The sequence below is a fragment of the Lycium barbarum genome, chromosome 7 (assembly GCF_019175385.1).
Source record: "Lycium barbarum isolate Lr01 chromosome 7, ASM1917538v2, whole genome shotgun sequence".
In the NCBI taxonomy this organism is placed as follows: domain Eukaryota; kingdom Viridiplantae; phylum Streptophyta; class Magnoliopsida; order Solanales; family Solanaceae; genus Lycium; species Lycium barbarum.
In genome coordinates, this window is record NC_083343.1 from 124721146 (window position 1) to 124734174 (window position 13029).

Consider the following 13029-nt stretch of genomic DNA (forward strand, 5'->3'; position numbering starts at 1 on the left):
TTTAAGGATTTTCTTCTCGGCTTTACAGTTTTCTTAATTTGAAATTTCTTTTACACTTGAAATATTAAACTTAGAAATTTCTTAATTTGAAATTTCTTTTTTTAAGAATTTTTATTGGTTAAAGTTATTGTTTTTTAATTATTCAAGTGTAAAAAAAAACCGAGTTAATTGAAAGCTGCAAAATTGCGATTAGCGAGTATTTATTGGTTTAAGTGCACATTTATAGTCTCATGTATATGCGTTTGCCTTATTTTTGCATTTTAAAAAAATAATATTTTGTGATATATTTAGGGCTTGTTTGGCCATGAAAATTGTGAGTGTTTGAAAAATATAGTTTTTGTTTTCAAAACAACTGAAAAACTTGAAAAATACACTTTGAGTAAGTTTAAGTGATCATCTGGTCACCTTCTAAGTTTATATGCCTATCTTACAAAACATGCCAAGTTTAAGGGTTCTCTTTTTAATAATATATAGATATAGATAACTATTTTTTGTCCTAAAACTATTACGTGTCATTATCCTACGCTTACACTTGTCAAAATCTTAAGGCAAACTATACTCTTTTTAATAATATATAGATAACTATTTTTTGTCCTAAAACTATCACGTGTCATTATCCTACGCTGACACTTGTCAAAATCTTAAGGCAAAGTATCATCTTTTTTATAATATATAGATTTATTCACATCCCTTTTTTCCTTATATTACAGTAATAGTTTCGTTAATAATCAATGTCCTTTTTAGGACAATGAAATTTTATCATTTCTCTTCTGTGGGCAACTCCCATTCCTCCCTCTAACCTCCCCACCCCCACCACCACCACCACCACCGGTGGCCTTAAACCCTAACCCTAATTTCATTTCTTCAAAATGGCTTTCCAAAACGACGCCGTCGTTATAGCGCCGCCACAAAAACCCTCAACACCTTCTTCAATAATTGAGAGATTTAGAGCGGCATTGAAAGAAAGAGAAGATGAACTTAAGGCTTATAATAATGAGGATGAGGATGATGTTATTGTGTTGCCGCCTAATATGGATGAAATTGTTAGGCTTTATGAGTTGCTTTTATCGGACTTGACTTTTAATTCTAAGCCTATGATTACTGATTTCACTATAATTGCTGGTGAACAGAGAGAACATAGTCAAGGTATTGCTGATGCAATTTGTGCAAGGATTCTTGAGGTAGACTGTTTTATTTTTATTTTTTACAGTACTATGTGTTTTAGGGTTTTGGAATGTGGCTATGTATTATTTGTTGTTACTACTAGTGCTAATTTATGTGAATCAAACACGGGCATGGAGTTTAAGGAAGATTTTTGAAACTTGTGGTCCAGAATAAGCCCCGGATATTTGTGTGGCTATAAATGATCTAATTAAGGGTAAAATGGGAAGTTTAAAGTTAGATTGTTACTAAATATAGAAATGTGACATAGTGAAGGCACTGCTGATGCGATTTTTGGAAGGATTCTTGAGGTAGAGTATTTTTACAGTTTTTTTTTTTTTTTAGGGTTTTGAAATGTGGCTTATATAGTACTCGGTTATCGTATTATTTGTTGTTGATACTACTCCCCCCGTTTCAATTTGTTTATCTGATTTTGACCTGACATGAAGTTTAAGAAAGTAAAATTTACTTTTGAATATTTAGTACTCCCTCCGGATAAAAAAAAGTGTCCACTTAGCCTTTTTTTCTTGGGTCAAAAAAAGTGTTCACTTATTAAATCAAGAAACAATTAATCTTATCTTTCCAGATTTGCCCCTATTAAGTGTTATGTGATCAAATCCCAATGTCTATTTAATTAGGGGTAGTTTAGTCAATTTACATAATTTTTTTCTTGTAGTGAGTAGTTTCTTAAGGGGTGTGCAAATGGCTAAGTGGACTCTTTTTTTGATCCGGAGGGAGTATTAAATTAAAGATATGTGGAATGTATCAAAATGCCCTTTAATCTTGGGTTCGAATTCTTGAGTTAGTGTTTTGCAGTACTCTGTTTTTTAGGGTTTATGAATATTCAATTCCCATTTTGCTCCATTCAACTGTTTCATTCTGATAATCAATAAGGGGTCGTTTGGTAGTGTGTATAAGAATAGTACTCAATAGGGTGTATTAGTAATGCTGGGATTAGTTATGCCGACATTTTAAGAATAGTACTCCATCCTGTTCCAAAAGAGAACATAGTCAAGGTATTGCTGATGAGATTTGTGGAAGGATTGTTGAGTGTTTTTTTTTTTTTTTTTTTCCGTACTCTGTTTTTTAGGGTTTTGGAATGTTGTATGAACCCACCTTTGGTTGTTATGCAAGTGCTAAGTAATGATATGTTGGGTCAAGGAGTTACTAGAAAAGTGTCTACTAAGTCAGTCTGATGTACTACTGAACCCGGTTGTAACACCTTGATTTTATATAAATAAAGTCCACTTAAAAAATTCTTTCCGTTTCAATTTGTTTGTCTTACTTTCCTTTTTAGTCCATTTAAAATAGAATGCCTCTTTCCTTTTTTGGCAACTCTGAATTCCAACATTCCACATGGCATCAAAGTACATTTTGGTACATTCTACGTATTTTTAGTTTAACACATTCAAAAGTCTTTTTACTTTTTTAAACTCAGTGCCAAGTCAAAACCAGACAAACAAATCGAAATGGAGGTAGTACCTATTTTGCTCCATTTCGACTGTTTCAGTCTGATACTCAATTAGGGTTCTATATGAAGGTTCTCCACAAAAAAATTTAGCTAATTAATGTGGTTTTTTTTTCTTGGCGTAAAATTTATAATGTTTTATCGAATGCTGTATGCTATATCGAATCCTACCTTTATGAACTGTATTGAAGTTTCAGGATGAATTTTATTGTTTCAAAAGTGTTGGATTCTTGATACGAGTTAGAAATAGAGCAGTTGTGGAAAGTAGTACCCTATGTTTCCGGAAGTGTACATGGGAGTTGAGTTGGTTATTTGCCTAGAAGTTACTAGTTTTACATTTGAGTCCAATAACTAGTTATTTTATTTTGCCTAAGTTTCTTTTATTTTACTTTGACCCCCTAGGTCTTATTTCCTCTATATATGTATCGAGTTTGCCATTTTTAGAGGCTATCAATGAAATTATCGTTAGTCTCTTAAGCTTTTCTTCTAAACTTATTAGCTTAAATTCTATCTTGCATCAATTCTTGCGCATTGTGTTGAGTAGCAGTGAATCTTTAATCTTGGGTAACTGTTAAGATTGCAGTGGAATGCTTTCTTTTGAGACCATTTTCTTGCATTGTCAAAAGTATTGTCATCTAGGTATCAAAAGTTGAATACTACATTTAAGTCAACGTGTTCTGTGAATCCTGGTATGAAAATGTGCCATTTATGGTGTGGGATTCCTTGGCAATAGGCAATTTAAAATAAACTTAGATGCTTTAATCCACTTTCCATGACCGACACGTGTCGATCTGAATGAAGAAGATCCAGAGTCCAGGATCTTATACTTGTCAGGCCTCCGCTGTTCCTTATAAGAGGCTTCTGAAAATTCTGATACTCCTTTCTTCTGAATCTGAAAGAAAACAGTTAGAAGAAGTACACTGAGAGCGATGACATTCAGAATTATAGATTATATTGGGCATAGACAAGCATGAATTCAAATTATGAGTTAAAGTAATACATTCTTAATATTCCAGTCCTCCTGCTTCATGTCTTCTTAAATTATTCCAACCATTTATTTTTCATTGTTTGGGCTTCTAGTGGCTAAGCTTGGTGTGGTAGTTTGTGGTTGAATATTAGGGGTTGGAATTCATCATCTCCAAATGTGCTTTTAGGCGAAGATAAAGATAAGGGTACTTCTCCTTCTAAAAATAAAAATAAAATGATGAAGGGTACTTCTGATATCCAGTAGTTCTACCGTCATGCGGTTGATGTTACAATATGATAATATATTGATTTTTATTTCTGTCGATGTAAGACAAATTGGTCTTTGAAGCTTAATGATTCTGACAAGGTCTGGGCTGCAGATGTAGAAAAGTTCGTAGTCGTGCTCCTTTTGCTAGATCAATTCCTTCCCCGCGTAAATGAACAGTATACTTGTACAATAGATGGTGGGAAATTTTGTCCTTTGTTCAGGTGTAGTGCATAAATTCTGATATCTTCTTACGCAGAAGAAGGTTAAGAGAAAATATAACATGGAAGAGTAGTTTATTTTACAGTTTAATGCTTTTTCAATAGGTGAGTTGTATGAAGAAAAAGGAACTCCTGGAATTGCATGCAGAGTTTCCATCCCTCTTACAATGAACTGGAAAGAATCAAAGAAGCAATAAAAACTTCATGAGATTTAGGAAAATCAGCATGTAGCTACTCCCCTACTCAGTTTGAAAGTTATCTAGTTCACAGGGGCTTTAGTTTTATAAGGATTATGACTGAAAAGATAACTGTCTCCTTATTAATTTTGAAAATTATCTGGTTCAAGGGTTTGAGTTTTAAGGATTATTTATCAAGTGCTACCATACATTACCTGCAACATAAGACAACATAGGAACTAACTCCTTTCTGAGAGCTGTATGAGGCACTGACAGTATAGTTGGAAACCACTCCGTTTTAAAAATTACCTGTATTGATCACCTGTGGTAACTATGTAGGTTAAGCTAAATCTGACCAGTACTTTTTCAGAAAATTTGTCAAAGAAGTATATACTCATATTTTTACGTTTACAAGTAGAGTCTCTGCCTTTCTTATTTTTTATTTGTCAGGGGGATTAGTAGATTTTTCTTCGCATGCCATCTTGATGTATCCATTGCCAATATTTTGCTGCAATCTCACATTATTCTCTTCTTTAGCTCCCAGTTGAGCAGAAACTACCCTCGTTATACCTTCTTTGATAGTATAGTTGGAAACCACTCCATTTTAAAAGTTATCTGTATTGATCACCTGTGGTAACTGTGTAGGTTAAGCTAAATCTGACCAGTACTTTTTAAGAAAATTTGTCAAAGAAGTATATACTCATACGTTTACGTTTACAAGTAGAGTTTCTGCCTTTCTTATTTTTTATTTGTCAGGGGAACTGGAAATTTTTTCTTCTTGTGCCATCTTGATGTATCCATTGCCAATATTTTGCTGCAATCTCACATTATTCTCTTTTTTAGGTCCCAGTTGAGCAGAAGCTACCCTCATTATACCTTCTGGATAGTATTGTAAAGAATATTGGCAGGGACTACGTCAGGCATTTCTCTGTCCATTTACCTGAGGTAAGTAGTTTTATGAGGTATTTGCATCACTGTTGATGATGTTGTTATACCACTTAGTGATTTTGTTTTTTCTTTTTCCAAGGTTTTCTGTGAGGCATACAGGCAAGTGCACCCTAGCATGCATCCTGCAATGCGCCATCTCTTTGGAACGTGGTCGACTGTGTTCCCAGCACCTGTCCTCCGCAAAATTGAGACTCGTCTCCAGTTTTCACAGCCGGGGGTCCAACAATCTTCTGGCTTGACTTCGTCCAGAGCATCTGAATCACCAAGACCAACTCATGGCATTCATGTAAATCCAAAATATTTGGAAGCAAGGCGTCAGCTTGGGCACTCCACTATTGATTCTGTAAGCTTTTAGTGAATACCCAGTTCCCCCTTGACATCTATTTCCTTTCTCAAGCTCTTTCTGAATAATCTCTATCTGCAGATTGGTTTATGTTTTCTGGTGCTTTATGAAGTATTTGTTTTAATTTGTCATCTGTTCCCCCTTGCTTCTCATATCCATACCTAATATTCCAAATGGTTGAATTAGATTTAAGGATGTGGCCACAATTATTGTAATGACATACAATAACAACATACCCAATGTAATCCCACAAGTGGGGTCTGGGGAGGATAAGATGTTCGCATACCTTACCTCTACCTTTATGTGATAGAGGGGCCGATGCAGACATGTAAGAAAGAACATGGGATATCAAAATAACAAATGTACAAAACAAATGTAGTAACAGATATTGACACACATTAGCGAAAAAGAGACTACGCGACTACCCTAAATCATACGTCTAGAAGTACAACACTCTATTATGTACTGACCATCTACCCTAATCCTCGATCTCCACACCTTCCTATCCAACGTTGCGTCCTCAGTCAACAGGAGCTGTGCCATGTCCTATCTAATCACCTCCCCCCAATTCTTCTTCGGCCTACCTTTACCTCTCCTAACTTCTGCTATAGCCAACCTCTCACACCTCTTCACTGGCGCATCCTCACACTTCCTCTGCGCATGTCCGAACCACCTCAGCCTCGTTTCTGTCATCTTGTCCGCCACAGAGGCCACTCCTACCTTACCCTGTATAACTTCATTCTTAATCGTATCCCTCCTAGTATGCCCACACATCTATCTAAGCATCCTCATCCCCGCCACATTCATCTTCTGAGTGTGGGCATTCTTGACTGGCCAACACTCTGCCCCATACAAAAGTGCTGGTCTAACAACCGCTCTATAGAACTTACCTTTAGGCCTTGGTGGCACTTTCTTATCACACAGTACCCCAGAGGCGAGCCTCCATTTCGCCCACGCCGCCCCAATACAGTGTGCGACATCAGCATCAATCTCCCCATCTCCTTGGATTACCCAATATATTACCTCAAAAAAGCATTGTACTAATATACTTTGAAATGTAATGTTTCTGAAGACAAAACATCGGAAGGTGTATGCCTTTTACGAAGTGGTTACCTAGATCCATATTTCTCTTATATTACTCCTGTCATCCCAAAAAAGATGAGATGATTGAATTCATGGGTTGAATTGACCAATCATCAATCTACTTTTCCCCCAAAAAAGAAAGAGGAATGACCATCCATCTGATTTGGAATTCATTTTTTTTGTTGAAAAGATTTTGTTTAATAACTGTGTGTAAACTCAACTACCAAAAAATGTTCAACTAATAAAGCTAAAAGCTTATGTAGCAAATCATGGTCATTAAAAATTGACTTTGCAGATATCCAGCAAATTGGTAGGATTTCTGCATTTCTTGTGTTTGACTCTTCTATATGATAATATAGGGAGGTGGGGCAGGTTGAAGGGGAGGGGAAATCAATTTTTTGGATATAGATGTAGAGTGTCGTACAACTTCAATGTATTCCATTCCATGCGACAATAATTATTCCTGAATTCTATCATCTATCATAAATACGTGTTGATGAAAAGAGGACAGTACAGCTACAACTTTTTTTTTTTTGATGAAGTCAGTACAGCTACAACTACTAGTAGATAGTGGTAGTACAGGTAGGCGCGCATCATTGACATTGTTGACACCTATGTTGCTCAGACTCTTCAAAAATGTCAACGGGTGCGTGTCTGATTCTCCAAAAGTAATGTACTTTTGGTGAATCCTACACTGGTGCGGCATCGAAAGTGAAGAGTCCACGCAACTTAGGTTAACACATATCATTGTCATTGTTGGGTCTTATGGTTGAATCTTCTATATGTAATTGTAATAGATATAATTGAACCACTTGATTGTAGTTTTCCTTTTAATCTTATTTTTTATCCCTTTTACTGGTAGTTTATGTAGGTTTTGAGAACTAGGTCCTTTTAGCAATACCTGGGCCTGTAATTAAAGTAATTTTATTGGGAGATGGAGAGGTTTAATGTAGAGTAAACTTGATTGAAGATGCCTTTTTGGCATATCTGATTAGATGTCAAATGTGGTTAGATCTTGTAACTGCAGATACAAATGATGACTAGACATTGCTGCGAAGTTAGAACTGTTCGTACAAACTTAGTTTAGCATATTTTCAAGGATTTACAACAACATACCCGGTGTAGTCCCACATAGTGGGGTCTGGGGAGGGTAAGATGTACGCAGACCTTACCTCCACCTTTATAGGGTAGAGAGACTGTTTCTGATAGACCCTCAGCTTATATTTTCAAGGATTTGTCCTACAAAATTCTTAGTCTAGTTACCAATGGACATGCTGCTCTTTTTTTTTTTTTTTTTTTTTAAAACCACGCAAGCTATATGAGAAGGACAGAAGGTAATAACATGTTATAAATTTGGTGACTCTTTTAACTTTTGTATTCTTACTACTTAGGTAGTTATAAGGGTATTATCTCAAAGTAAATATGATAGGCTTCAAAGTTGAGTTACGCTAACCGGCTTGCTTTATTGTACTTATTAATGGATTTCCACTTAGATGTCAAACATGTGGAAGGGTTTTTAACTACAAGAAGGGATGATGAGTAGAATTTCTGAGTTAAGTTTGACTGTTGCAGGTGAGAGCTGAAAATCGTACAGGCCATACATCTTCAGATCTGGAAGCAACACAAGTTCTGTCTAAAGCTTCAAAGAATGTGAGATCATCCTCTCCTTATAGAGTGGGCCCTCCGAGGTCATTGTCACCCACCCTCGACGAGTTTGCAGTGGATGATTCTGCCATAGGACTCAGAGAAGGGGCCTCACCATCTCATCCTGCACTTGACTATGGGCTTAACAGAGCAAGAGGTAGAGATGATGACAGGAGTGAGTGGCAGAGAATTTTGCCTGATGATGCCCATCAGCAACCAGACATTCCTGCTAAATACAGCGTGAACAAGGCAATTGATCTTCAAGGACCGAGAGCTTTGATTGATGCTTATGGAATTGATGAAAGGGAAAAGGTAGCCAATCAGAGGCAACAAAAGATTGGCAATGCCACTATTAATGGCTTAGGTGATAGGTTAGCCGTAAAGACGTGGCAAAATACCGAAGAGGAAGAGTTCAACTGGGAAGATATGAGTCCAACTTTAGCAGATCAGAGTCCTTTTAATGATTTGTCAACATCAGTTCGCCATCCTCAGAGTATTAGGATGAGACCTGGTATTGATTCACAACATACTATGCCTTTGGTGACTGACCCTAGAAGGAGCTGGTCTAATCAAGGACAATATTCTTTAGTTCATGATTCTTCCTTGGATGATGTTCACTCGGTTAGTATTGATGTACTGTTGCATGCAGTTACCTTTTCCTTAGCTTTTTGCTTGTGAATGTTCTTCAAACTTTGTTGATGTCTCTGATATATTTTACTTTGGAGTACAATAAAATTAGCTTAGCAGCATCTTTTATTTTCTTATCTTCAGCTCATTGTTCAGATTGGAATTCTATTTCTGCTTTCCATTGGCTAAAATAAACCTAATTGGAGCCCAGTGGCTTTATTTGGTGTATTTATTATCTGAGTTGTTTGACGGACGTGGACCAGACCCATAATTCTAACATCTGTATCCTGGTCAATATAGCATCAGAATACACCATAAGTAAATTCATTTACTCCTTTGTCTTGCAAGGGCCATGGTTTTGTTTTATCGATGAAGAGAATGTTTTTTTTCATATTGAAATTATGTCAGTTCTTTTGGCAGTCTGGTCGAGGGGCGAGAAATAAAATTACTGGATATTGCGATGAGACATCTCTGATTTCAGGTTCGCATTATCTTCAAAAGCTTCCAAAAAATGTGCCACAGTTGCCTCAAAGACATTTAACGGGTGAAGGAAGTGGAATCTCATCAGCTGCTGCTGAATCCAAGCATCCTTTGATTAGCAATTTGGCTGCTGATGGACATACTTGGAGGCTACCATATGTTCCGCCAAGAATGAATCCTACTTTTGACTCTTCAGTTCAGGATATTCGGGTGGCTGCTGATGGACATACTTGGAGGTCACCATATGTTCCTACAAATGTGCATAATCCCCAATGTTTGACTTCAAAATCTGTTGTTCTGCCTCATAATCATATCAGAAGTCCTTTTGAACTAAAGAATGCTAGCAATTCAGTTGTCAATCATAGTCTGGACAGGGCAGTTCTTCCTGAGCAACATACTGATAATTTGAAGAGCAGCTCATATATCAAGTTTCCGCAATTTCCTAGTCAACATCCTGGGTCATTTTCTGCAAATCATCAAAACCCTGAACAAATGGCTTCAGCAGAACCTCAGCTATTGCTTTCTCAGCGTATTCATCAGACGATGCCTCCAAGTGCCTCACTTCCAGCCTCGAACCACTTGCAATTACCACCAATTTATAGATACCCTCCACAGGGTCCTGGTTACCGTCCAGTTTCAGGTCCACAGGTGTCTATGCCATTGGTTAATGTCCCAAATGCATCATCACAATTTTCTTGGGGAGCCTTACAACCTTTGCCCAGAGGCCCACTTCCTATGTCTTCTCAATTCATGCCACCTGCAGGTCAGGTTACTCCTAACCCTCCGGCAGGAGGCTTTTCAAGCTTGATTAGCTCGCTGATGGCCCAAGGTTTGATTTCATTGACAAATCAAGCTCCCGCACAGGTACTTGTTTTTTTTTTTTTATGTCAAGTTTTCTGTACTGTCAATTTTCTTGTGAAGATTTTCTCAGCCATGTGATTCAATTTTTAGGATTCTGTGGGCCTTGATTTTAATCCGGATCTTCTTAAGGTTCGTCATGATTCTGCGGTAACTGCTTTATATGCTGATCTGCCAAGACAGTGCACAACTTGTGGCCTACGATTTAAATGCCAAGAGGCTCACAGCAGTCATATGGATTGGCATGTAACTAAGAATCGAGTGTCAAAAAATCGCAAGCAGAAGTCTTCTCGTAAGTGGTTTGTAAGTGTCAACATGTGGCTTAGTGGTACAGAGGCTTTAGGATCTGATGCAGTTCCTGGGTTTCTACCGACTGAGCAAGTTGTGGAAACGAAGGATGATGAAGAATTGGCCGTCCCTGCTGACGACGAGCAGAATGTTTGTGCACTTTGTGGAGAGCCTTTTGATGATTTTTACAGTGACGAGACTGAAGAATGGATGTATAGGGGGGCTGTCTACATGAATGCACCAAATGGGTCAACTGTTGGAATGGAAAGGTCTCAGTTAGGTCCAATTATTCATGCAAAATGCAGATCTGAATCTAGTGCAACTCCACACGAGGACTCCAGAAGAGTGGATGAGGTGGGCCCTCTCTTTTCCTTTTTCTTAGGTTAGATGATTTGACTGCATTTAAATATTAGTGTGTGGTTAGTTATTACTGAATATAGTGACCTGATGATGATGCACATGAAGCCAAATGGCGATATAGACCCGTGACTGGAGTATCATCCTCTTAGTGGTGAAACACCTAAAATGGAATTTAATCAGTAGTGCCTCTATTTTGCCCGATAGTCGTATTCTTAGCAACTATTGGATGGTTGAGGACATAAGTTGGCCGTAGCTCAAAGCTTGAATCTCTATAGTTTGTTCTTGAAGTTGTGTGATACTTGATGACAGAATGCATACCTTTCTAACTATAATAATTCAAAACAGCAACTAAAGTTACCTTTTTCAAAAAAAAAAAATTCAAAACAGCAACTCAATTTACCTGCAAAATTCAAGTGGCTATATAATTAGGTGCAAGTTGTGGAGTCACAGGAATTGTCACTCTTTAGAGTCATTAGTATTTACTATTTAGTGATTATCATAATTGCTGTGCGGTTGTAATCTCGAAACTGTCAAAAGTTCAAGACTTTGTATATATACTTTTCCCAGATGCTGGGAATGTGCTTGTTGATCCAGGGTCAATGTTTAAGGTTTCTAATTTGTTTTCTATGTTTGGAAATTGTTTTTTTCTCTAGGTTCAGGAAGATGAGAGTCAAAGGAAACGAATGCGGAGTTAGCTTCATTAAATCAGCTTCTAGGTGCATTGTAACTTTATCTTGAGATTCCTCCATGATAGCATTCAGCTTTAGATTATTTTTAGGTACCATGCCAGAATCATGTACATGTACAGGAGAGTTGTAACATCAAAGCTTCTTGTCAGAAAAGGTTTCATACAATCTTGGAGCATTTATATCCCGGCTTTCTCTATTTTGCTTCCGTTTTGGATCTTCTTTCATTTTGTTATTATTTTCGTGCTCACCTTTGAGAAGCAGTAAAAGCGAGGTGCTTTTTTGTATCCTTTGACTGTTAACAATTTGCGGGTATAATCCATTTTTTCTCCTTTCACATAGAAGTTTCTGCAGGAGGATTTTCAGGGAATGCTCCGATGATCTTCTGCAAGCTGGTGCTCTGTCAGCAACAATCTATAATTTTCTGCAGCGAAATGTTGGGAGCAGAATAAATCTACTGTAGTGCAATTAGCATAGCCTTCTGGTCTTCTTATCAGATGTAATAGTATGATAATTTTCTAGGCATATACTGTTTGATGTTGGAACTGTCTTGATTTGGTGTTTATGGGTTCTATGTGTTGAATTAGTCATCTGCTTCAATGAACTATGTTGGCATTTGTTATGTGCTTTGTTAAGAGGGTTCCAATCTCGTATTTGATGGTTTACGTGACAATGTGTGCGCGGTTATTATAGGTATGTAGTCGTGGCCATCTCTGTACTGTTTAATGTGGAGTTTCATTTTAGCTGAGGCTGTATCTTGATATGCCTGAAGCTAATCTGATTGATTTGAGGTAGGGTGTCAAATATGGCCCAAAAAATGATGACCCGCCCAACCTGCCCAAAATTTTATGGGTTGGGCTCAAGATAATTTCATATTGGGTTGATTTTAGCTTAACTCAACATAACCCAACATAACCCATTTTAAAGTGATCTTTGCTAGTTCAATTTTAGCTCATTTTTAAGATTTACTTAAATTTGAGTTTATTGCTTGAGATTTACTTCATTTTCTTTTTTATGTAGTCACTTTTCTTGTATTTTATATCTTATGAATTTGTGGTGTGTTTGATATGAAGGAGAATATTTTTCACAAAAAATGTTTTTCTCAAAAATATTTTCCATGCAAAATGTTTCCTCAAAAATATTTTCCACGAAAAATCTGTAAAATATTTTTCAAGAAAAGTATTTTTTACGAAACATGTATATCTAGAAAATATTTTTTACGAAAAATGTTTTTCTAAAAAATAGACCCCTCAAAAAATTTTGGGTCAAGTTGGGCGGGTCATGACTCAGCCCATTTTTAGCCCACTTCAGCCCAATCCATTTCAGCCTAAATAACTTTTGGGTCAATGTTAGCTCAACTCATTTATTAACTCAGCCCATTTTGATTGGACCAATTTCAGCCTAACTCGCCCATTTGACACATAATTTGAGGGAAATAATTGGCTATATAGAGTT

At 36.9% G+C, this 13029-nt stretch overlaps 1 protein-coding gene across 1 annotated transcript; it reads left to right on the forward strand.

Annotated features, from left to right (window-relative positions):
• Nucleotides 1-703: 703 nt before the first annotated feature.
• On the forward strand, nt 704-11773 carry LOC132604174 (polyadenylation and cleavage factor homolog 4). Its single transcript, XM_060317545.1, has 7 exons — nt 704-1181; nt 5101-5202; nt 5285-5548; nt 8204-8896; nt 9323-10246; nt 10334-10882; nt 11542-11773. Exons 1-7 carry the CDS (start codon nt 870-872, stop codon nt 11581-11583), a joined length of 2886 nt encoding a protein of 961 aa, XP_060173528.1. The 5' UTR covers nt 704-869; the 3' UTR covers nt 11584-11773.
• The last annotated feature ends 1256 nt before the right edge of the window (nt 11774-13029 follow it).